This window comes from Podarcis erhardii, assembly GCF_964252035.2.
Source record: "Podarcis erhardii genome assembly, chromosome: 3".
Lineage (NCBI taxonomy): Eukaryota > Metazoa > Chordata > Lepidosauria > Squamata > Lacertidae > Podarcis > Podarcis erhardii.
In genome coordinates this window covers 109,856,755-109,883,459 of record NC_138507.1, presented here as the reverse complement: position 1 = coordinate 109,883,459, position 26,705 = coordinate 109,856,755, and the positions used below count along the sequence as shown (strand labels likewise).

Below are 26,705 nucleotides of genomic sequence, written 5' to 3'. Positions count from 1 at the left end.
TCAATATCCTTCTTAAACTGTGTCACCCAGAATCGGGCACAGTATTCCAAGTGTGGTCTGACCAAGGCAGAATAGAGTGGTACTAATACTTCCCTTGGTCTGGACACTATACTTCTGTTTATGCAGTCTAGAATATCATTAGCTTCCTTTCCTTTCCTTTCCTTTTCTACCACATCATACTGTTGACTCCTGTTAAGCTTCTGGTCTATTAAGACCCCTAGATCCTTTTCACATCTACTGCTAGTAATAATAATAATAACTTATAATTTATACCCTGCCCATCTGGCTGGGTTTCCCCAGCCACTGTGGGCGGCTTCCAACAAAATATTAAAATACAATAATTCATCAAATATTAAAATCTTCCCTAACAGGGCACAGAGTGTGGTGTAGTGGTTAAGAGCAGTAGTCTCGTAATCTGGGGAACTGGGTTCGCGTCTCCGCTCCTCCACATGCAGCTGCTGGGTGACCTTGGGCCAGTCACACTTCTTTGAAGTCTCTCAGCCCCATTCACCCCACAGAGTGTTTGTTGTGGGGGAGGAAGGGAAAGGAGAATGTGAGCCGCTTTGATTTTTTTTTTAATAATATTTATTACTTTTCCAACAATTTAAACACTACAAAAAAGAAGAACAATACAATACAATACAAAAACACTACATAACACTAACACATTAAACTAACAAAACAAAACAAAAACAATTTAAAGCACATCAAATAATTTCAATATCTTATCTTTCATTCACTTATTTCCGCGACCTCCTCACACCTCCCTTTTTGTATTCCACTTCTGTTAATTGTTTCAGCAATTCCTTTCCATCTTCCTCTGTTTTCTATCCTATATTTATCTTAGCACATTCTAACCTTATTTTTTCCTTTAATACTCTATTAGTCTATTTATACTTAATTCCTTATAACATTTCTACTAAAGCCATATAACTTCATTCCAACATTTTTCTAGCATTCATTAATTTTACAGTATTTCCGTAAATAATATTTAAACTTTTTCTAGTCTTCTTCCACCGACTCTTCTCCCTGGTCTCGGATTCTGCCAGTCATTTCCGCCAGTTCCATATAGTCCATCAACTTCATCTGCCATTCTTCCTGGGTGGGTAGATCTTGTGTCTTCCAATACTTCGCAATGAGTATTCTTGCTGCTGTTGGAATGTTAGCTGCTTTGAGACTCCTGAAGGAGAGTGAAAGGCGGGATATCAAATCCAAACTACTACTACTACTACTCTTCTTCTTCTTCTTCTTCTTCTTCTTCTTCTTCTTCTTCCTTCAGATGTCTTCTAAAAGTCAGATAGTTGTTTGTTTCTTTGACATCTGATGGGAGGACGTTCCACAGGTGCCACCACCGAGAAGGCCCTCTGCCTGGTTCCCTGTAACTTGGCTTCTCGCAGTGAGGGGACCGCCAGAAGACCCTTGGCGTTGGACCTCAGGGAAGAACGATGGGGGTGGAACGCTCCTTCAGGTGTCTCCTGTCTAGTGGCAACTATTGTATGGGAACTCTGTAGCGGTTTTCCTTGCATACAGGAGCACACATGTGTGTGCACACACACACTCACAAAGTGACACTCCAGTTAAGGGTGGTAGAGTAGGAAACTGGCAGATCAAACCCACAGGGCAGCAGACCCTGGGAAATTCTCTTAGGCAAGCCTCGTGGAACAGAATAGGAGAATAGACAATTAGCAGGAAAGGGACGCCATTTGGATTTTCTGCCTCAGGCATTGCAATGTCTTGGGGCAGCCTTGACTCACAGGCACACACTTCCATATACAGTTTGGGGAAGAATGTGAACTCCAGGAATAAGTATTGTTTTGATTTAACTGGCTAGGCAAGGTCAAGACAGAAATTGTTTGGTAAAGGTGATAGCCGTAACTACAGGTGTTTCCAAGGGCCTGTAAGGGCAAAAGAGGGGTGGAATGTGGCAAGCCAAAGAGATGCACCTGCAAGCTCCTTACAGGAAGGGCGAGATGTGAAGAGGAAGTGTCACCAGTAGAGAGGGTAAATAAGCAAATCAGGAAAGGGAAGCATCAAAGAAAGCTCAGGATCAAGGAAGTGGAGGGTGATAAAATTGAGTGACACTGTGCGATGCAACTCGCAGCTTAAGAAGAACAAGGGCAGAGAAGAGGTACTTAAATTTTAATGAAATAATCAATGCCAGTGTCAGGTTTCTACGGTGGACACATCCTTCCAAGCCATTTCCTTACTATATTCCTTGATCTCAGGAAGAATTGGTTTCAGTACCTTAAAAGGTGTCCAAATGCATAGCAGACAGATAGACAAGCAACTTTCCAAAACAGATAGCAGAATCATTACTATTATTGGGTTGCATCCCAGCGTTTGTTATCCTCAGAGCAGACCCATTGAAATGAATGGATGTGACTGACTTAGGTCCAGGTAATTTCAATGGGGCTACCTTGAGTAGAACTTTGTCAGGCACAGAACTTTTAATTCCAGCAAGGTGAGCAGTGATTGTTTCTTGTCCAAAGTAGTTACTTGTCTGGGCAGCTCTGGTAATAGTCACTTAAAACGGAATCCTCAGAGGAGTGTGAAATGAGCACTGTAGTTCCTGAATTTCAGGAGAGCCCTTCAGCTGAAAGCAACAATATATTGCAGAAATCCATCTCAGAGTTTTGCAAAAACAAGGGATGTGGTGCAGGATCCCACTCAGCTTGTTTTGCTCTATTTCTTTCTTTAAATCATCTCAATAATTTCAGGAGGGAGTCACCCAGCAGCCTAGGTGGGCCCCTCTAATTATGTTTTCATAACTTCCGAATTCATCAGTAAATAATGTATTTCCTAGTGTGCAGAACTACGGAGGCGACGCTATTGTTTTAATTATAGGTAGGCAACCTTTGCAAATGGAATCGGCACTGCTGAAAACGAGAAGGCGGTCACTGCGAAAAAGAGCCTGGCTAATTATACCAATGGGAAAGCATTCTCCTTTGTTTCAGGAAGAGTCTTGTAAAGTTATTATGCGGGTGCCTCCTCAACAGTTTGTGGCAACTTTGTCCCAAAAAATTTTTCGCTGCTGCAGACTTTTACTGAAGAGGTGGGAAAACATAAGCTGTGAGGGTTGAATGTGGCCCTCCAGTATGTTCTATCAGGCCCTTGGAAATCTCCATAGGCCACTCCCTCTCTCCACAGGCCACACCCCCTCACTGGCTCCTCTATGCACTCCAAGCATTTTTGCCTGGAGAGATTTTGCCCTTCAACTCTGATAGCACCTCTTCCTTGTCTGATAGAGGAAAGAAGTGTGTGTGTGTGTGTAGAAACTAGCCTACTGTACTTAATATAAAGGCAACTTCTGCAATAAATACTCCACCAATTTTTGCCAATGGCTCCATCCTTTAATGGCATTTGGCTGTGGAAAAGGTGTGTCCCTTCAGACTTAGAAAGGTTTCCGAACTCTGTCTTCCTGAAATAGGTAAATGTAAAGGGACCCCTGACCCTTAGGGCCAGTCGTGACCAACTCTGGGGTTGCGGCGCTCATCTCTCTTTATTGTCTGAGGAGCCGGCGTACAGCTTCCAGGTCATGTGGCCAGTATGACTAAGCTGCTTCTGGCGAACAGACTAGCACACAGAAATGCCGTTTACCTTCCCGCCAGAGTGGTACCTATTTATCTACTTGCACTTTGACGTGCTTTCGAACTACTAGGTTGGCAGGAGCAGGGACCAAGCAACAGGTGCTCACCCCGTTGCAGGGATTCGAACCACCGACCTTCTGATCGGCAAGTCCTAGGCTCTGTGGTTTAACCCACAGCGCCACCTGCATCCCTTCGTTAAATAGAGATCTCTAAATCAGAGCCTTTGGGGTGGGGACTTAAAGCAAGATGGTAAACTTTAGTCTAACACTACTCACATTTTAGATCAGAAGTCGCCAGCCTTTGTCGATCATTGGGTGGATTACTCCAGCCCCCTGCAATTCGGGAATCACAGCTAAAGAATCCCGGACAGACGGCCATTCAACTTCTATTTAAAAACTTCCAAGGAAGAAGGGTCCACCAGCTTTTCACATGTCAAGCCAAGCTGTGCAGCTGGTTCTTCCTGCCTAAGTGCAGAATCTGACATTTGTCCCTTTGAAAGTCATTTTGTTAGTTTGGGCCCAGTTCTCCAAGCTTTTAAGGTCATATTCTACCCCAATTCTGTTTTCAGTGGCCTTGACTTACCCCTCGTGGTTTGGTGTCATCTGCAAATTTGATGAGCATCCCCTCAATTCCTTCATCCAAGTTGTTTATAAAGACATTGGACAACAACGGGCCCAGAACAAAACCATGTGGCACCCCACTTTTCACTTTTATCCAGGATGGTAAAGACCCATTAGTATGTACTCTCTGGGTTCAGCCAGCTACAAATCCACCTAACAGGAATATAATCTAGCCCACATTTTACCAGTTTATCATGGGGGACGTTGTCAAAAGCCTTACCAAAGTCAATATACTCTGCATCCACAATATTCTCCTCCACCCACAACATTCTCCTCTGTGTAAAAATTCACCCTCCACAATGTACACAAGTGTAGGCACACAGTATTCAGCTATTACTATGCACAGAATGAAGTGCTCCTCAGAAGCCAACAACTGAGCGCTATGAGCTGAAAAACTTCCCATTTAACAGAAGTGGCAAAATGGAAAAATACAATTCTTTAATCTGGTGGTGTTATTATTCTTGCACTCAGTGAATCATACATGTTTATTCTTGAGAGCCGCAATCTTTTTTTTATATATTTTCAAAGTTGACGCAAACCAATTCATCAGAGACACACAGACGGTTATGTAAGGGATGCATTTGTGGAGCCCTTCACTCCCTAAAAGGAATTATTCAAAGAAAAATATATATTACCATGTCTTACTCACATGACTATATTTATTAATTTAGGAATGTATCCAAGAAAGTCACCCTGTCCGTACACAGCAGTCTACTTGTACAATGAACCTTCCCTTCCTCTTTTTCTCCCCCCACCCCCAATGTGCCCCCTAGGGATGCGGGTGCAGCTGTGGTCTAAACTACTGAGCCTCTTGGACTTGCCAATTAAAGGTTGGAGGTTCGAATCCCTGCAACAGAGTGAGCTCCCGTTGCTCTGTCCCAGTTCCTGCCAATCTAGCAGTTCAAAAGCACACCAGTGCAAGTAGATAAATAGGTACCGCTCTGGCAGGAAGGTAAAGGGCGTTTCCGTGCACTGCTCCGGTTTTGGTGTTCCGTTGTGCCAGAAGCGGCTTAGTCATGCTGGCCACATGACCCGGAAAAACTGTCTGTGGACAAACACTGGCTTCCTCAGTAAAGTGAGATGAGCGTCACAACCCCAGAGTCGTCTGTGACTGGACTTAACTGTCAGGGAACCTTTACCTTTTTTTAATATGCCCCCTAAATCTGTTCTGGGTTTTTTTTTCCCCAACCCCTCCCCTCTCCGAGCAGATATTTTTGAGCAGAGCAGAGATGGAAGCCACATTCCATTGGGCAAGCAGAAGTCTGTGGCACACAGTACATCATCATCATTCTGTTTAGAGCTGCTGCTTATCTGGTTGGGTTGCCCCAGGCACTCTGGGCTGCTCCCAACAGAATATTAAAAACACAATAAAATGTCAGACATCTGAAACTTCCCAAAACAGGGCTGCCTTCAGATGTCTTCTATAAGTCAGATAGTTGTTTATTTCCTTTGTTACGGCAAAAATCTGGGTGCGAGGCTGCTCTGCCACCCAGCTCATCGGACTAAGTCCGTGGGTCCCTGCGGAGGAAAATGAGCTCAGCCGGAGACAGGAGCAAACTGCAGAAGATCCAAGTTTATTGCGCAACAGGTTCAAGGCGAGATTGAACAGTGAGAAAGGGGTGACATGAGTTTTTGAAACTCCCTCCATGTCCCAGAATACAGTGCAAAACACGTCATGAATATATTAAAGAGAGGTTTGGTTACACAGATTACATCATGAATATATTAAAGGGAGGTTGGGTTACACAGATCAGCAGTTCAGTAAGGTAGGGGTTGCACAGATTAACATATGGAGGAGGGAGGGGGGAATATGCAGAGCTGGAGATATGCACAGATAAACACTTCCTGGGGATGAAAAGACAATGGTCTCAAATATGCATAGTCTGCCACCTGACATTGTCTGGAGGAAAGGCTGATCAGAACAATTTGAAAGGATTAAGGTCTTGACACTTTGCTTGAGGGATTATGCTGGACAGGGGAGATGTGATGGAGTCCTAGAGTAATTGAGCAAACTGGCACGCTGATTTTCTATGAATTTTATAGATTTTAGTCCCTTTTGACAATTGGAAATAAATTGATATATTGTAGCGAAGAAGAAGGTGAAGAAGACATGCCCCCCCCCTTCCGTAACAGTCCCCCATTCGGAGATAGATTTGCATTAAAGTTCTGTAAGAACTTGCAAATCTTTTCTCCGCACCCTAAATCTCGGTGAAGGTAGGGGTGCCGTGTGAGTGGGAATAGGCCCTAATGGAAAAGGAGGTGGGTTGAGCAGGGCAACAAAGGAGGGAGCAACACGGACCAAGACAATGTATGTTTACGTTATATAGATATGCACTAAATAATAACTTTGTATCTATCGTACTAGATGTGTGGGTTTGTGCAAACCTGAAGGGGACTTGCAAATCATGCCTCTTAAGGCCATTTTGCAAGTATAGTAGTGCAAAAAGGACACCTGTTGTATTTTGTTCAATAGTGGTCTATGCTTTACATTTAGCAGGAAGGTCCACTACTGACTGAAAAAAAAAAATGCAGTTTGCTTTGTCCCCCGCCATTTTTGTGTTCTCAGGTGTCAAGGTAGCTTTTCTGTGGTCTCACAGTAGTGGCAATCCCTGGTGAATCCACTTAGGGCTTTCATATTAACCATGTTGCCTGGCACTCACCACAGCTGCCATAGGTTCGGGCACGTCCTGAGGGAAATGTCCTTGCCTTGGCTTCCTATGGGGGTTTTATTATTGGTCTTGCAGTCATGGGAAGTTGCGCACTTGCACTTTAAGGACCAAAAGCTAATTGCAGCCTGGATACACTTGCCCAATTCAAACTGAGTCCAATTTGAATTTATCTTTCCCCATGGTTCTCAACTCTTCAAACCAATCTGTTAAAAGAAAACCATTCTTAAAAGGGCACTTGTCCAAATAAGTCAATTTAACTCTATAAGGGATCATTCCTGCTAAATCAAGGCATATACACCTTCCTGAAGCTTCTCCTTGGTAAAGCGAGTTTTAACACATTTTAAAATGGGTAGGGAAGGTTGGCAGTGTGCCAGGTGGGACAGCGAAATGTGGTTATCTAAACATTGAACTACACAATAGTTTGATCCATTAGAAAGCATAAAGTGTATGAAAATCCTCCATTGGGGTATAAGGAATAAGGCAGTATACATTAAACATAAGACAATTACACACACACACACACACACAAATTCCTCCCTTTGTGGAAATAACACTGTCAAACACATTTCAACATTCCTACATAATAACACATAATACACAACAAACTAATTAAATATCAGTTGAATATAAAAGTCAAAAAATCTCCTTGCAATTCAACTCCTCCCCTTTGAAAGAAATTGCTGTGGCCACTTTGAAACTGTGTCTGTTGTTGTTGCAGGTAATAAGTCTCGTGGTAGCGAAGCTTTTCATTGGATCTGTAATAACACACTTGTAGAAATGATATCCTGTAAGGGCAGGGTGGACTTAAAAGACACAGTTAAAATAATAATAAAACACACACACAAACACACACACACAATGACCTATGAGGAACCAAAATAAATAAATGCTAAGACACAGAATTTTAAGAAATCTGAAGTAACAATGAAAATAAAAGAGTGTTTCTTGATGTGACAACATCGGCTAGAATGTTAATAGCAAAATACTGGAAAATGACTTAATGGCAATTTAAAGTTGTGCAAGTACCTTGAACTAGCCAAAATGACAGAATTAATAAGAAATGCTCAGGCAAAAGGTAAACAAATACCATTCCACAAACAATGTTTGGTTATGCTTCGATTAATTTCATAGACATCATGGAAAAACGGATTAAATAAATGGAAACAGATTATTTGTAACTTTAAAAGTGTCAAAGCCACGAAGAGATGGAAGTCACTAATACAGCAGGGATTTCACAGAACAGAAAGAAAGTTGTTGTGGGAGGAAAAAGGGACAAACACTTTGTTCACATATCCTGTTAAAAGGGAAAATTATTTCATGTGAGAAGCCTGTCAGGAAATGCTGTTCCTAAAATGCACACAAACAAAGTCTGTGACTTAAGTCCCATTGAGGGGTGGAATTCTTTGATATTTACCTGTGAAAAGAATTTGGCATGTTAAGATTTCAAACTTGGGACACATTAAGGGTGATTTCTCTCAATGGTTCCAAGTTTTAACATAAACCTCCTCTCCCCCCCTCCTTCCTCTCTCTCTCTCTCTCCTTTTCCTATCTTTTTTTTTTTTTTTTTTTAAAGCTGATCTAGTCTCTGTGCATGTGCGGAGTTCATGTCTCAGCAAATCTTTTTTACTATTGAAATGTTGCATCTTTTGGCAAAATTAGAATTTGAATAAGGGAAGGGTATTTCAGCCCAAGCAAAGCGACTGCGTCCTTTATGTACAGGAAAGGGCTAATATCCCTCTGGCCATTCGCGGAACAATGCCGCGCCCTTATATATGGGAAAATGGCCAGAGAGTCAGAATTCATAGGAATTTTTATTTTATTTATTATTATTTTTTAACATTCTAAGTTTTTCGGCCTTACCATTTGCAGACAAAAATTTTCCTGCCCCTTTATTTACAGGATTGGTCAAGGCCCATATGTATTTGTCTGATTTTTAAATAGTAGACAAAATGATAAACACTGTAATCACTCAAATGCTTGATATTACCAGTTGTGCTTCAAAACATCACAGCTTCACCTCTCACCTTTTAAAACTAGAGAGCAAAGCTAGGCTGAATTTCAACTCCATCACCACACCAGAATTTAAGAATTACCCTGCGATGCTTGCGGACACATGTCCTTCCACACAGCCACAAATTGGGAGAGTTGAAAGGGACCCTGGGGTCACCTAGTCCAACCCTCCAAAATATAGGGTTCACAGCAAGATTTCACAGCAAGATTTGTACTACACACACATTCTTATGTATACAGGCACTACTGGGGAAGAGAGCACAATCAGTGCTCCTATCATGTACTAAGGAAGAGGAAAATAAAAATTCCTAACTTTATACAGAACCCTTTAGCAGATCTTGAGATTAGTTTGAGTTTACTTCCTTAGACGTGCAAGTTCCTTAGAGTGCAAGTTCCTAGACAAATGATCTTTAAAGAAAGATTGAAGTGAACATTTTCTTAAGATAGGGAGAGGATCTCTTATAAAGCATAGTTAAAACAGCCATAGATTTGATTTAAAGGGAATACAAAAGTGACAATTTTAAGCCTAATCTATGCCCCCCCCCTTTTGCAGTTTCCTTTAAAGGAAGCTTACTCGGAAGTAAATTTACCTGGCACAGAAGAAGAGAAAAAGGAAAAAAAAACCTGAAAGAGACAGAATGAAACAAGGGGGGGCATTTTCTAAGAAAAGAGGCCTGATATCAGGAGCCTTACAATAACTCTTCTGTCCAACCAAATGAAAGTTAAAACTGGACTCAGATATTTTCTTAGAAGGAAGACCATACTTTCATAGGCATGTGCTTCATGAAATAAATACACTGCATTTTAGCTTGAGAGAGCAGTGGTGCTCACCTACGCTTTTGCAGCAGAAACATCTAATTCACATTAGAAACATTCACATTCCAAAATAGACTGTAGACTCACGATCTGAAAAGTTGCAGCAAAGCAAGAGGTGGGGTAAACATTTGCACCCTTCATTCTCATTTTGTCTTATTTAGGACTGATAAGGTCCAGCATAGTTTCCTTAAATTTAAAGTTTTGAAGCAAGCTTGCAGTTTAAACTATGCGCGCTTAAGAAAGGCAGTCTGTCAGAGACAGAAGGAACAGACAACACACATAACAGACAACATGTAAACACACATATTCTCATATATGTATTAACACACAACACACATAACAGACAACATGTAAACATATATACTCTCATCCTTTAGTTGGTTATTGCAAGGAGTTGGGCTGCTTCCTTTAGCTTCATTAAGTGAAATTAGTAGGAAGGTCCCACATGGTTTTAAGAGCCTCCTTGCCTCTTCAAACACCACCAGTTAACCAGCCGGCCAACGCAATTCGGGCTTGGCGGAGGCGGTGCTGGCGGGCCAGATTTCAGAACAGAGGTTCTAATTTTGCTTCGATAATAATTTGTGGCCAGGAATCGTCTTCCAATACGTGATGACAAATTGGAGAGGAGAGTCAGGGTCCTTCTGAGACTGAGATGGCTTTCTAGAAGCCTTCTTCCCAGAGTGAGCCCGCTCGCGTTTGGAAGCCTGGGTACCCATTTTATGTTTTACGCGTGTCTAGACAGAAAGAGGGAAGAGAAAGGGCGGTAAGGATTGGTATATCTAGGAGATTGATATACTTAATACAGGATTCATAGTAAAGAGGGGTCTTTAGTCGCTTGGCAACTTCCTTAGAGGGTTTTTAAAGAGCTCTAGCTATCCGGTATTCCTTCCTATTTCCTTAGTCAATAACCTGGGGTCCTTTTCCACTCTGCCGATCCCGCCCAATTCCTCATGGGCTATCCCTCCTGGCAACCTCCTACCTATCGTCAATCTCAGGAAAAGGGGCCCTACTGAACGCCCGCGCCATGCGGTGCCAGATCGGGTGATCCCTGGATAGAGTTTTGAACCGAAAATCCCCCTTGCTTTTGGAAGCGGGCTCACGCACGATACACGTGTTACGTGGCACCGACCAGTGCGGCTGGGATTGATACAGAAAGCAAGACCCCTTCCTGCCCCCTAGGAAGGACGCTCGGGAAGTTCGGAAAAAGAACTCCAACCCCTTGCTTTCAACTGGGATACCCGTTGCGGAGAGTCGGCTATCTTTCAAGTCGGGTCTCTCCGTCTTACTTTCGGACTCCCAATTGGTGCGGCTGGCTGGAGGGTTTTTAGAGAAAGAGATAGAGCTCAGAACCCCCCTTTCGGGTCGAGCAGCAGTCCACGGTCTCTCTCACCAATTGGACCAAGAGACAGGCGAGAAGGAGCGATAGAGAGGAGGGCAGAGAATTCAGTTGCCAGGAGATTTCCACCCCTTTCCCACCAGTGCACTGGATTTTTCCTTTTCCTTATACTCACATGTCTTCTATGATGATCCCCGGATTGATGAATAAGCCGGCTGGATCCCTCTTTGCTCCCCGGCTGAACTCCTGGGGCTTTCGATTACCGCCCGGAGGATGGCCAGGGGTCCAAAGGATCTTCCCAGGCAAAATGGCCTGGTGCCGGCTGAAGATTTCAGGGCCCCCGGTCAGCAACGCGGGAGAACCGCATGCCCCACGTGGGGCGCCAACTGTTACGGCAAAAATCTGGGTGCGAGGCTGCTCTGCCACCCAGCTCATCGGACTAAGTCCGTGGGTCCCTGCGGAGGAAAATGAGCTCAGCCGGAGACAGGAGCAAACTGCAGAAGATCCAAGTTTATTGCGCAACAGGTTCAAGGCGAGATTGAACAGTGAGAAAGGGGTGACATGAGTTTTTGAAACTCCCTCCATGTCCCAGAATACAGTGCAAAACACGTCATGAATATATTAAAGAGAGGTTTGGTTACACAGATTACATCATGAATATATTAAAGGGAGGTTGGGTTACACAGATCAGCAGTTCAGTAAGGTAGGGGTTGCACAGATTAACATATGGAGGAGGGAGGGGGGAATATGCAGAGCTGGAGATATGCACAGATAAACACTTCCTGGGGATGAAAAGACAATGGTCTCAAATATGCATAGTCTGCCACCTGACATTGTCTGGAGGAAAGGCTGATCAGAACAATTTGAAAGGATTAAGGTCTTGACACTTTGCTTGAGGGATTATGCTGGACAGGGGAGATGTGATGGAGTCCTAGAGTAATTGAGCAAACTGGCACGCTGATTTTCTATGAATTTTATAGATTTTAGTCCCTTTTGACAATTGGAAATAAATTGATATATTGTAGCGAAGAAGAAGGTGAAGAAGACATGCCCCCCCCCTTCCGTAACACCTTGACATCCGAAGGGAGGGCGTTCCACAGGGCGGGCGCCACTACTGAGAAGGCCCTCTGCCTGCTTCCCTGTAACCTCACTTTTCACAGAAGGCCCTTGGAGCTGGACCTCAGTGTCTGGGTTGAATGATGCTGGTGGAGATGCTCCTTCAGGTATACATGGCCAAAGCTGTTTAGGGCTTTAAAGGTCGGCACCAACACTTTGAATTGTGCTCTGAATTGCACTGGGAGCATTCTTTAAGATCAGTGTTATTGGATGGGACAGTTAATAATTAGTAGATGCAATTTCTAATCTATCACTTCTCAAGAGCTCAGGATCTGGCCCTTAGCCATGGCAGAAAGCCCATGTACTGTGCATAATAATAATAATTTTATTATTTATACCCTGCCCATCTGGCTGGGTTTCCCCAGCTACTCTGGGCGGCTCCCAGCAGAATATTAAAAACACGATATTTTTTTTATATATATAATATTTTTATTAAGTTTATGAAATACAGAAAAAAAGAATAAAAGACAGATATAAAAAATAAAATAGAAAAGTTGCGAATTTCCATGATCCTTTTTTTCAGCAAATCTAATGGACTTCCCCGCATCTTCCTAACCCTGCGTTCTCTGTGATACAAAACATCAGCAATTTGTTAACTTATTTCAAAACTTATTGTATCTTTCATTTTATCATGTTACCTCGTTTCCAAAGTGTTGTAACCCAAATCTTATACGTTTTAGCTTAAACATAATAAAGTTATTTCATTATTCCACCTCTGACTTCTTGTACCTTAATTTCCAATTCATTAATTTACAATTGCTGAAGCTAGAGTTTCCTAAAAAGTGCATTTTTTAACATTCATACAACTTAAAATGTTTTTTCAAATAGTCTTTAAATTTTTCCCAGTCTTCCTCGATTGTTTCTTCTCCCAAGTCTCGGATTCTGCCAGTCATTTCGGCCAGTTCCATATAGTCCATCAACTGCGTCTGCCATTCCTCCAGCGTGGGTAAATCTTGTGTCTTCCAATGCTTAGCAATCAGGATCCTTGCTGCTGTGGTAGCATACATAAAAAAGTTCTATCTTTCTTAAGTACTCTCTGGTCCACAATGCCCAGAAGAAAGGCCTCCGGCTTCTTAGGTAAGGTAAATCTAAGTACCTTTTTTAGTTCATTATGAATCATCTCCCAAAAGGCCTTCACTTTCGGGCAAGTCCACCAGAGGTGAAAGAATGTCCCTTCCGCCTCTTTACATTTCCAACATTTATTGTCAGACAGGTGATATATCTTAGCAAGTTTGACTGGGGTCATGTACCACCGGAGAATATTAAAAACACGATAAAACATCAAACAATAAAAACTTCCCTAAACAGGGAATGGTTGGATGCTTCGTTGCACAGGGTTGGACTAGATGACCCTGACGGTCCCTTCCAACTCTATAATTCTAGGATTCTAGGATTCTGTGGTCAAGATGGTGTGTGTGTGTGTGTGTGTGTGTGTGGCTATATATATATATTGAGGCTCAAAAGAGAATGAAGCAAGTTAAAGGCATTACTAAATAAGAGATGAAGTATCTGACATTTTTACCCCAGAATGGAACCGACAGAGAGGATGGTGGGAATCGAGTTCAAAATGAGCTTGGGCTCTCTGAGCTTTTGTTAGAATAATTGCTAAGTTAATTTTGTCTTTCCTGTGCTGAAGATCACTTGTCTTCTTCCTTACTGTAGACATTCATTATCCTAAGTAGTTTTGAGTGATTCTCAAAAAGCCCTCAGGGAGCTGGAGAGGAGGACTTGATAACGTTAACCCTTGGAGCTGTCGTGACTCATTGGTTCTTAGCAAAAAGAGAGAGAGAGAGAGAGAGAGAGAGAGAGAGAGAGAGAGAGAGAGAGAAACTTGCACAAAGTATAACAGCCTATCCCCTATTAGGTGTTGGGCCAAAGGCAACATGCTCACCGTTCTTCCACGGGTGCCTCTCAGTGTATAAATTGCTGGCCCTTATTTGTCATTAAAAAATTATAAAATTAAGAACATACTTTGCTAGAAAAATCTCCAGTGTTCAGTCCCCAGCATCTGCAAGTATTCCCTGAAAACCTGGAGAGCTGGTGTCAGTCAGAGTTGACAATACTGAACTTAATGGATCAATGGTCTGATTTTGTACAAGGCAGATTCCTGGGTTCGTAGTGTAGCCGTAGCAAACATGTTCCAATATTATAGGGTCGTAGCTGAGGGGTAAAGTACCGGTATCTTCTGTGGATTCAGAAGATCCCACGTTCAACTCCTGGAAGTAGGGCTGAGAATTCCTGCCAGCCAGTGTAGACAGGCTGCCAGCTCCTGCCAGCCAGTGTAGACAGCATTGAGTCAGAGGCACCAATGGTCTGATTCAGTGTAAGACAAAATCCAGTGTTCCTGTGTGTTCCCAAAGGAGCCGAGGGTGGCAAACAACCAAACGGAAAGCCAGCACAATTAAAAATAAAATGAGGGAAAGCACTGGGAAATATTAATCTTGTCTAAAATCTCTGGAAAACAATGGCATAACCTCACATGTAATAATTGCCAGGAACAGTCTCTTTCGTCCATCAAGTGCCTGGGCAAACAGGAATATTTTTTAATTCCTCCTGAATGTTCATAATGAGGGAGGCAGATTGAGGAGGGTGAGAAACTTGATTTGTTTAGAGATGAATCTACCTAATTCACAATTCCCAAAATGATACACAAACTAAAACACAGTCGTACTTCAGAATTCACAATTGATTTGCAAGCAGTGTATCATTTGACGTCTCCAAGAGAATCTTGGGAATTGTAGTTTGTTATAATTATTTTATTATTATCAATTCAATTTCTGTACTGCCCATCATCCAAGGATGATGGGGCAGTTTACAGTATAAACACAAAAATACACAACACAGTAACAAACAGAAACAGTTAAGAGTGCTGAACTGCAATTCCCAAAGTGGTTTAACAATCAATCTCTCTTCTCAGGGAATTCTGGGAACTGTAGCTCTCAGAGGGAAATAGAGATTTCCGAACGGCAATCAGCACCCTTAACAAACTTCAGTTCCCCATATTCTTTGGGGGGGGGGAGCCATGAAAATGAAAGTGGTATAATATCACTCTAAATGTATGCTGCAAGTGTGACCTGTGCCTTATTTAAACATATGCTGTGAATGCTATTTCTGTGGTATTCTATGCATGATGGACCATTTGCACATGCAAATGATAAGAGAATGTTGCAATCACATGATGATAAACATACATGTGTGAATCAATTTCAGCTGAGTTCAGGTATGTGTGTTATGTGTGTGCTTATAGCCTCTCCCCAATGTACAGTTTTTGGCTATTGGTTATTGAAGGTGGTGTTCTTAGTTTGTTTTTGTTCCTTCCACACCTTCCTTGCATCTGTACTTAGAAATTAGGTATCTAGGGTATGTAAACAGCCATTCCTCCAGTTTCCTGCAATGACTAAGAATGATCTCCAAGTAAAGGTGTCTGTGTCTTTTATAGATTTTGATGAAAGGCTCTCATGCTTTTTTGTACATGCATGCTTTGCTAATGGTCACACTGCATCATGGGTTTTGTATTCTTTGGGTTATTTAAACAGATAGGTTGTGCACATGTTCGGCTTGCAACTGTGGAAATGCCTTGCTGTGAAAGATTGAAGTATGATTTTGCCATCAGGCTACAGTTGGTTTGGAGCGAAAGGGTTAACATGTCACAAAATTACAACTTGATGTAAAGGTGAAAATATTGAGAGAACCCCAGGGGCTTGGCGCAGCCTGGTTGAAACATAACAGGAACGCCAATATTTTTGACATGGCATAATGTGTGTTAATGGAATTTGCAAGCAGATCTATTGGAAATGTATTGGATTTTCATATGGGCAGCAAGATATCCAGATTAGGACATAAAAGTGGATTATTATTATTATTAACCAGCTCAAATTCTTTTGTGGGTTTTGTTTGATTGCTTGTGTCTTGTTTGTGTGCATTTTGGAGGCATTTTGGGGTTCTTGTTTTTCTGTCGCTTCTTCCTTTTCGTCTTTAACTTGATCAAAGCTGATCCTGTAACATAATTTACCTTGAAGAACCATGCAATATATCTGCTTATTGCTGACTGATGAGTTGTAGCAGATGTGCTTTGGGAAAAAAAGGTTTCCCATATGGCATCCCAGATGTTTCCTTACTCCTTTGTGGATGAATTATTGTAACTTTCGCAGTGAGGGCAGTGTTAACAGTAAATAATTATATCTTTCAAATGCCAAAAGGAACAGCTCGTTCTGCTGAGGCAGCCAATAGTGAATGTGGCAGGATCTGTTAAATGAACCCCCAGATCTCTTGGTTTGTTGAGTCCTCCTGCATGCACTCCATTTCATGCAAAAGCTTTATTAATCTGGTAATAGCCAACATTGGTTATACTCAGAGTAGACCCATTCACTTCAGTGGATTTACTCTGAGTAGGGCTAATGTATGCCACCCGTTGTTTATCTGATGAGCTGATTCCCTAAATTTATCCAGGACTCTGAAGCTGAATAGATCATTCCGTTCTTTCTTGTCTGCTGACCTACTTATGAGCAAGGAATCGCCAGAGCTTCTCCCCCTTTTGTTACCTTAGAGAAGCAAACGCCTGCCTCTCACAGATGGGTTTGCCTCTCTTAAAAAACGTGCCGCTCTCAATGGCACCGTGGCATCTCCATAACACATCTCTCAATATCGCCTAATTGTCATCATGGAATCATCGTGCAGAAAACATTCATTATAAAACATAACACAGGCAAAATGCCATTCATTAGCCGGGGCATAAAAATGATAATTACAGTCAGAAGGTTGTGTGTGTGTGTGTGTGTGTGTGTGTGTGTGTGTTTTCCGAGGCAGCCCTGGATTGAGGGCTGCGTGCTAATTGCACTGTTTAAGCTTGCAAATTAATGGGAAGCAAAAACACAGTAATCAGCCAAAGGGAAATAGATCAAAATAGTTTAAGTAGGATTTACGGCGGTGGGGTTCATTTCTCTCCTCCATCTCTCCCAACGTGTCTTCTTCTTAGTTTCTGGCTTAATTACATTCAGTTGGAGTTGCAGAAAACCTGAAACTGAGCGGAGGTGATTGTATAATATACGAGCACGTAATGTATTCCTCGCATCTGCAAGCCGGAGAGGCGGGTAGGAGGGGAAACAGGCTGCCTTTAGAGTGGTACCCAATGGTGAGGCACAGCACTCCTCATCCGCAGGAGAAACTGCAGCATCCTCTCTTGCAGCAGAAGTCCAGCCATTGGCTTCCCTGCGCCCATGTGACCAGCAGAGCTCTGTTTCTACCCCCCCACCCTCTCGTCTTCCATCTGTGTGCGGAGCACTGATAGGCCGGGCTGATGCGCAGGCAATTTATCATCTCCATCTCCCACTGAGTCAGGAAGCTCTCCTGTCACCAGTATTGATTTCAGAGGATGGACTAAATTTCCTAGGATTTCCATTAAGAATTAAGAAAAAAGCTATAAGCACGCAGGGTAGCCAGGCAGACATGGATATGAGATGGCACTGTGAATCCTCTCAGGTAGCTTCTTCTCTCACGGCCGATGCAGACCAGAGGCTAAGCACTGCAGCATGCAGGGTTTAAGAGACTTAGTCGAAAAAACAAAAAAAATATGATTATGGTGATAATAAAGGAGGAGGAGGAGGGGGCAAGCATTTGCACCAATTACTTTTTCTTCTTTTTTCTTTTTACCAAAAAAAAATAATGTTTTTATTTAAATTAGAAATTGTCTTCTTGGAGATTGCATGCCGTTAAGATACGGAGCTCAAATTTCTGCATGCGATCTGGCTTTTTAAATTTCAGGATCTTCTTCTTTTACGCTCAAGAAACTAGCACTTTAAACCCTGGTGCATTCTGTTCTCTTTAACTGCTGCTTTTCTAAGCCACAGCTTGTGTGTGTGTTTGTGTTCACGTGTGTGTGTGTGTCTCTTAATTTTTGCTTGTTTGGAAAGGAGGAAGCGAGGAAGCCAACGCGAGCATGAAGAACAGATGCTTTCAATAATTGCTAGGTGGCTTTGTTTTTAATGACCTAGTAATTATTTTGGCTAAAAAAAACAGATGCTTAAACCCTGAGTATGCATGCTTTGGGGCACAATTTTGCATGTGTGTGTGTGTTTGCTTCTGTTTCTTTACCACTGTTAGCAGAGCACGGATGTCTCTGAATCTGTGTGCATGCCTTGTTTTTCTGCGTACGGAAGAATGACCGTGTTTGACTATTTAATATTTCATGGAACATAATGCAAAAGAGCATTATTTCTTTTTAAAAAAAACAAAAAAAAACTAATGCTGATATATAAATATATATATATTAAAGGTTAGTGGGATTTGCATGTTCATAACAACAAATGTGGTTTTTTCCCTGTATTTGAGTGGAGGGGGTGACTAACTCTCTGTTTGTTTCTAACATGGAAATGTCAGTAACAAATCTCCAAGGCATCTAATTTAAAGTCTTTCCATTTTTTTCAGGATTATTCATTTCTATGATTTTATTGTGTGTGTGTGTGTGTGTGTGTGTGTGTGTGAGAGAGAGAGAGAGAGAGAGAGAGAGAGAGAGAGAGAGAGAGAGAGAGAAATACAGGCATCAGTTGTGTGCATAAATCGTATTTGTGTGTGAACGTACGTGTGTGTGGACCCCCTGTAGAAATAGAGACACCCTTCACAGTCCTTATTCACAACAACAAGAGTGAAAGGGTCTTCACACTATCTACATCTTGTGTGTTACCACAGGAGTGATGGGAGTCCCATTAGCCAAGGACACAGGCATACAACAGGGTGTAAGACAATAGATTTATTGGGAGGGAAGGGGAGCGAAACAAAGGCTTAACATAAAGAGAGTAATTGACAGGTTTTCTTTTTAAATCTCTTGTTATTAGAGTTCAGGGCAGAGGGATTTCTAATTACCCTACCCCCCCTCCAAAAAAAACAACAACCAGAATAACAATACACTCCATTAGCAAGTATTATTCTGTATTTGTCCAGATTCATTTATCAGCAGTTGTTAATCTGCCAGCATGCTGGCAGATTTGTGTTGTTTGATTTTTATTCGTTTGTTTTGATTTCTTTCTATTTTTCTGGGTCGGAGGGAGAGTTTGCTTTAGATATCAAAGTTTGTGCAAAGTGTTGTTTTTTCTTTCTGGAATTGCATCTGAGCTCTGTTCATCTTTGTGACTTGAGCAGTCAGAAAGCAGAGGTGTTTCCTGTCTCGGATCAGTAAATTGTGAGGTTGTGTTTTCCGAGGGCAGTCATGATGGGGTTGGGGTTTTTTGGAGGACAGGGCATGGTGTGCTGTGGAAACTGCGAAACATTATCAACATTTCTGTTATTACTGTTGCTGTTGTATTATATAGGGTCTGTTAACAAACCTGATTCAAGGGGTGGGTTCTAGTGATTATCAGCAGAGATAAATGCTAGACGAGGTTGAATGAAATAGCTCTCACCTTGGAAAACCTCAGCCTTTGCTGGGTTTCAGCCTGAGAGGGCTACACCATGAATTTTAACATTCCCAGCTCAGTCTTCCCAACAGCTGTTCACACTCATCTCTTGGGGACCACAGATAATTTGGCATGGCTAACAGCCTTTGCCAGAAGAGGCTAAGGGGTTGAGGTTCCATGGAAATCGAATTGCCTTCCTTCCCCACAATCCTTGCTGGTTTAACATGCAGTTAATTGGCAGGGCACCCTGAAGAACGGTACAAAATTCGCCCCACATTTGCAAGCGCGATGGCAGGAGAAGACACCCAGATGGCTTCCAGTTCAGCTTGTACACTCTCTTAATTGTTGACTCCCAAGGTGGGTGGGAGCTTTTGTGAGTTCTCTGGGCCTGTTTTTGTACAGGTCACCAAAATCAAGTGGCAACACTTTTTGTGCAGGGGAAGTGACAGGTTTAAGGGGCCCCTGGGCAGGATACCCCCTGGAGAGCAGGGACTGCACCACTCTGATCCCTTCTCCTCCCCCCTCCGCTCAACCTATTTTAATTTTTTATATATTTACATCTGGGGCGGCATACACTGCTCAGATACTGCAGAGGCTGTTCTCTCAGATGTGTCAGAAGCTTTTAAGCATACTCCCAGACAGTGGGCCAGTTTTATTGATTGCCAGTCCATTCCACTCAGAAGTAATCCCCCCTTGAATTCAGGGTGGCTTACTCTCAAGAAAGTGGGCACAGGACAGCTCTCAACAAATCTGGCCTTCACACATTACGCAGCGCCAAATCTAGGTTTGCTGCCAGGCTGTGAACAGAGAACTGTAGCCGATTAGTGATCCAGCAACACTCTGTAGGATGCTCTCCTCAGAGATGCCCGCTGGGCCCTTGCCTTGTATATTAGTTAAGATGCTTGGCAAGGAATTTTGTTTTCTCAAGAAAGCCTTCCATTGGCATGGTGCTGTTCTTTGCGACTTCGATATTTAACAGTGGTGCATCTGTTCTTCAACCGTCAGTGTCTTTTAATTCAATTGTCTTTGCTGCTTTTCATTTTGTATTATTATTATTATTATTATTATTATTATTATTATTATTATTAAAAAAAGGTTTCATGCTTTTATTGGCTTTGTGCCATAGGTCTCTTTGGGTTTGTTTTGATAAAGAAAAGTGGGCTTTGAGTTATTTAGATAACTAAATGGAGATTCAGCTGGCACCTTTATTGTACACCTTTAGGCATCAGGCAGAAATGTTCCTGTTCCACCAGGCCTTTGGCTGATTAACAACTGAAACCTTTAAAATGTGTTTGTGGGAGGGGTAGGGGGAAGTTACTGCTTTGTTTTTGTTTTTAATATGTATGTTTTGATTTTATCTTGCATTTTTATGTTGTGAACCGCCCTGAGATCTACGGGTGAAGTGTGGTATACAAATTTTAATAATAATAATAATAATAATAATAATAATAATAATAATAATAATAAATGAATGCACTTCTTTGCCACCTGTACTGTTTTTTGTTCTTAGGTATATGCTTGAGTGCTCAGTTACAATTTAAAAGATGTGAGGTAGCTCATCTCCAGATGAGTAAGAGTCAAAGAATGCCTTATGTTAATGAGGGATCACATTTAAGGTATCTATTTGCTCCAAGTAGCAATTGGGGAGGATCAGGATTGGGGCCACAGCTACTGGGTTCAACCCTCCACTGCCAACACTGTTCCACAGAAGCAGTCATGATCTACTTTGTTGTTGTTGTTTAGTCGTCTTAGTCGTGTTTGACTCTCCGTGGCCCCATGAACCAGAGCAGGCCTTGGAAACTCTCACTTTCTTCTCAAAGCTTCTACTTTTTTTATGTCCATGGAGTTTTCTTGGCAAAATACTGGAGTGGTTTGCCAGTTCCTTCTCCAAGTGGATCACATTTAGTCTAAACTCTCGACTATGACCTGTCCATCTTGGGTGGCCCTGCACAGCATAGCTCATGGCTTCTCGGAGTTAGTCAAGCCCCTTTGCCACGACAAGGCAGTGATTCATGAAGGGGCATGATCTACCCCCCCCCCAAAAAAATGCTTCCCTCCTGGAGCAAATAGCTGCTTCCAGAGAGATGATTGTCATCAGGACCAACCACAGTGAAGAGGGATGAATGCCCCACTCCCACATTCCTGATCCAGATCCTGCCCCTCCCTTGACTTGTATTTTTATTGTTTTATTGTTTTAAAGGGAAGGCAAGAAACAGACATGCTAAAATGTGACTGCATTGTAATGTGTAGTTTAGCTCTGAGATATTTATAGCCCATATTTGTCCCTTATTGGTCCATTGCATGAGATCAAAGGGAGTGATGCCATCTGCTGTGGGACTGCATTGTACAAGTGTGAAATTTGGTGCTGGGATGTGATGTCCAACATCCTAAGTTTACAAGTTTCTAGTCCTTTTGACTGCAAAGGGTGTGGCCAGTCTCAGAAGCCAGGGGTAGGGGCTGAACAGCGATTGCTTATACTTCCCTCTCATTATTGTACAATATGGAATTTTATAGATGTTTTACATGTGAGCGTGCCTTGATTTCATCCCATTATACTGATAATAAAATAATAGATTTCCAGGCACATTGTGGTGTGCTTTGAAATAAGATTATGGGCCTCTGTTGTATTGACTTTGCTGCTGTTCCTCTGCTTTTTAATTTCCCAGACAAATGAGTAAGGACTGTGTCTTTTCTTGGATCATGGTCTACTATTTTCTAAGTACTTGGTTTGTTTCATGTGGTTGATGTGTAGAGTACATAGGGTCTTGGTAGACCTGGTCTCTTCCAAAGCTCCATTTGTTTCCAGAGGTATTATCAAACTCTTTTTGTTCCTGAGGATCTGTTGCAGCCATGGTAGATATACTCCTTTCTTTTGCCTCTTTCTGAAGCTGATGCAGAGTTTGTGCAGAGTTCTCAATTTTCTGGAATAGTACAACTCTAAACAACTTCTTAAATTTTAGGACAGTGAGGATATCTATAAATTTTTGGTAAAGGTGAAGGGACCCCTGACCATTAGGTCCAGTTGTGGACGACTCTGGAGTTGCAGCGCTCATCTCGCTTTATTGGCCGAGGGAGCCAGTGTACAGCTTCCGGGTCATGTGGCCAGCATGACTAAGCCGCTTCTGGCGAACCGGAGCAGCGCACGGAAACGCCGTTTACCTTCCCACCGGAGCAGTACCTATTTATCTACCTGCACTTTGACGTGCTTTCGAACTGCTAGGTTGGCAGGAGCAGGGACCGAGCAACGGGAGCTAACCCCATTGCGGGGATTCGAACCGCCGACCTTCTGATCGGCAAGCCCTAGGCTCTGTGGTTTAACCCACAGCACCACCCGCGTACCCAATTGTTGGTAAACTCAACCAAATTTCCCTTTCCCCACCAACCTACCTTTCATGGTCTCCCATTGGCCTGATTCATGTCCTTAAACAAAACTGTTGAAGTGGTTGTAGCAGAAAATAACTTATCAGTGGCTTATTTGTGTTTCTCCCATAACGAGTGTAGCTCGAGTTATCGAGTGGATTGGCCTTTTTATAAGGAAATCTCCATGCCTCCCCCACTACCTTCTTAGGTGTTGGTGTTGTTGCTGCTGTTGAATCCTTCCATATGACTGATACATTGGTTAAGCCATTTAATTTCAATGCATTTTCCATGGAAAAACTCAGTTCCATGGACCCCGTTTCGGGTGGCAACATGTTGCTCATGCAACACATGAGATATGCATTGCCTATGGGTGATCAAGCATTCTGCTTTTCCAAGGTGTCCAGTCACACAGACTAAATCTGTGCACATCCAGGAACCAGAATCAGGATGGCACAGCCTTTCTGTGATTTCTGAATGGGGAAAAGTACACTGTTTTCTGCTGCCACACACACACACACATACAAGGAGCCAGGACTGGTGCAGCCATTGGGTGAGGTGAGGCCACCACCTCAGGTGAAGGAAGCCCCTGAGATGGTGTCCCCATGGGTGCTGCCTCTGCTGCCAGCATAGAAGCAGTGCCAACATTGGGCGAGATCTCGCTGATTTTTGGCAAGATCTCAGCAAAAGCCAAGTGAGATCTTGCAGAGCGTTTGAGATCTTGCCGGAAATTGGTGCGGTCTCACCCACAATTGAGGCCAGTTCCACTTCTCCACCAGCATTGAGTTGGTAGGGTTGGCAGAGGTAGCAGATGTTGGAATTCAGAATGGTAAGGTAAAGGGACCCCTGACCAATAGGTCCAGTCATGGCCGACTCTGGGGTTGCAGCGCTCATCTCGCTTTATTGGCCAAGGGAGCAGGCGTACAACTTCCGGGTCATGTGGCCAGCATGACTAAGCCGATTCTGGCGAACCAGAGCAGTGCACGGAAACGCCGTTTACCTTCCCGCTGGTGCGGTACCTATTTATCTCTTTGCCCTTTGACATGCTTTCAACCTGCCAGGTGGGCAGGAGCAGGGACCTAGCAACAGGAGCTCACCCTGTCATGGGGATTCGAACCACCGACCTTCCGATTGGCAAGTCCTAGGCTCTGTGGTTTAACCCACAGTTCCACCCACGTCCCAAGCCAGCAAAATAGTAGGGCAGCACATTTCACTTCAAGCAGTGAAACGGGGCATGCTGCCTTTGCAAGGAGCTCAGGTAAATCTCATGTATTGTATGAGAAGGAGTGCTAATTCACAGCTGTTGACCTTAATCTTAACCCAATTCACCAGGTCTTAATGGTCAAGTGGATCAGGTTGAAGTTACACTAAGTAGCTATTATTATTTTCTGACATGAAGCTCCTTCTTCTGAATGCTCCAGCATATGGCTACATCGTTGTTCTGCATTTCCTGGCTCAGCCCACATTTTTTAAAAAGAGACTGTGCTTTTAAACTATTTTCATATTGGTTGTCTCTTTTTCTGAAGTGCCGTGTATGTCTAGGCCAAGAATTGCCTTTCAAAGGAAACCAAACAGTAAATCAAATACAACCAATTTGGCTAGGATCCATCCTGTAAGGAACCACCTTTAGCTGTCTTCTCTTAATGGGTCTGCAAAATCTTATAATGATCCACTGGGATTTGGATCTGAAATGTACTATTGACATAGTCCCACCAAGGGATAATTTTTTTAAAAATAAACCGTTTAAAATCCATCTGCACTTCTTATAAGTGCTTGTATTAATATATATATTTAAAAATCTTAAAACCTGCTGACCAGTTCATTGGGGGCACTGCCTTAATCAATCAAAATGTTTTAGATTGATTATTCTGACATTAATCAAATAGTCGCTGAACCACGTACTAAATCTTCTCTCTCTAAGCTTCAAGTAGCGCATATGGATGTACATACTGTAAAAGCAGGCTCCATGGAAACAAAAGAAAATGAAGCATTGCCTGCATGCGTGAGTTAAAACAGGTCAGAAACGCATATGCTTATTGTTATAATCACACTTTTCCCATACCTGTTTTAGCACATAGATAATATTCCAATCCCATTATTTTCAGTGGGGTTCATGTGCACCCAGCTAAGAAAGCAAATAGCTTTTTTTTTTTCAGTGTGTGAGAGAAAATTGTTCTTGAAGAAAGGCCATTTTTAATTAAAATTGCCCCCCAACCAGTGTCCATTTCAGAAAAGAAATAGGTGTTTGCAGTTAACTAAGATATTTGGTAGGCAGGGAGTGACCTGAACAAGATTGGATTGTTTCAGGGTGAGCACACTTGGTGTGCATGAGAATTTCCAGCTTGCTGATTCCACCTGTTGGAAGGTCAGCTTCCTACTCTCCCAAGCACTTTGGAATCTAATCCCCTTCCTGGAGGTTGAAAAGAGCTACCAAGTATTTTGCTTTTCCTCAACCTGCAGGGTGGTCATGTGTCCTACGTTACAGAGGACAGTCATCCATTTGAAGGGAGGATAAAGCTATCTCTGGCAGCTGTAGCTCCAGTGATCCTCCTAATTCCAGTGTGAAAGGCAGTACAGTGGTACCTCGGGTTAAGTACTTAATTCGTTCCGGAGGTCCGTTCTTAACCTGAAACTGTTCTTAACCTGAAGCACCACTTTAGCTAATGGCGCCTCCTGCTGCTGCCGCCCCGCCGGAGCACGATTTCTGCTCTCATCCTGAAGCAAAGTTCTTAACCCGGGGTACTATTTCTGGGTTAGCGGAGTCTGTAACCTGAAGCTTTTGTAACCTGAAGCATATGTTACCCGAGGTACCATTGTATGGGAATTGTAAGTGGAAAGAGTGCTTCTGCTCTCAGGTCCTGCTTCTTAGTTCCTCATAGGTATCTGGTTGGCCATTCTGAGGATGCCGGCTTAGATGGGCCTTTGGTTTGATCCAGAAAGGTTCTTCTTAGGTTCTTCATGGAGTCGTCTGTTTGAAGGCCTGCCCTGTCCAAGCCCAGTTGAAAGATTTGTTGTTGTTGTTGTTTAGTCGTTTAGTCGTGTCCGACTCTTCGTGACCCCATGGACCGGAGCACGGCAGGCACTCCTGTCTTCCACCGCCTCCCGCAGTTTGGTCAGGCTCATGTTTGTAGCTTCGAGAACACTGTCAAACCATCTCGTCCTCTGTCGTCCCCTTCTCCTTGTGCCCTCCATCTTTCCCAACATCAGGGTCTTTTCCAGGGAGTCTTCTCTTCTCATGAGGTGGCCAAAGTATTGGAGCCTCAGCTTCACGTTTAAAGATAAAGAACCCTAAAAAGGGAGAGCAGCAAGGAGCCTTGATGTTGCCCATCAACAGTTAGGCTCTGAACAGAGCAGGCACTGAGATATATCCTCTTTCTGCTACAGTCATTGTTTCTGAAGTGTTAGCGTATGCAACATTTCATGCAGATCTGTGTCCTTTGGTGACGTTGCCTCCATTTTGACAGTGCATAATTGGCTACTCTATATCCCCAACACAACCCTTTCAGTGGTGTCCAAACTTTTTCCAAAGAGGGTCAGACTTGATGAAATGAAAGCCTGTGAGGGCTGACCAAAGAGCCCACCAAAATTGTTGTACTTTTTTTAGGATTGAAGTTCTTGAGGTTTTTTTAGGATTTTACCCCAGGAAATAAACTGCCTTAGGGACCGGCAAGCCAAATTAGGCCCCTGAAATGGACTTTGGACATGCCTGTCTTATGTAGCTTTGTGCAGAGAAAGGAGCTTGGCAAGTCTGGATTTAGAGAGAGGCTGGCTGAAATTCCTTACCTGCATAGGAAACTGCCTAATGC

The 26,705-nt window shown here is 42.8% G+C and overlaps 1 protein-coding gene across 36 annotated transcripts in view; it reads left to right on the top strand.

Moving 5' to 3' along the window:
* The window catches only part of NRXN1 (neurexin 1), a 1,006,781-nt gene that overhangs the window by 924,439 nt on the left and 55,637 nt on the right, over nucleotides 1–26,705 (top strand). Inside the window, exon 1 of one of the 36 annotated variants that reach the window (XM_081854487.1) lies at nucleotides 17,426–17,632. The exons of 34 other annotated variants lie outside the window; for them this stretch is intronic. In XM_081854487.1, the coding sequence (XP_081710613.1) occupies nucleotides 17,600–17,632 (33 nt within the window). In that variant the 5' untranslated portion in view covers nucleotides 17,426–17,599. Of the gene's footprint in view, nucleotides 1–17,425; nucleotides 17,633–26,705 lie in introns of those variants that run through there. One more of the 36 variants, XM_081854486.1, reaches the window with a different exon arrangement.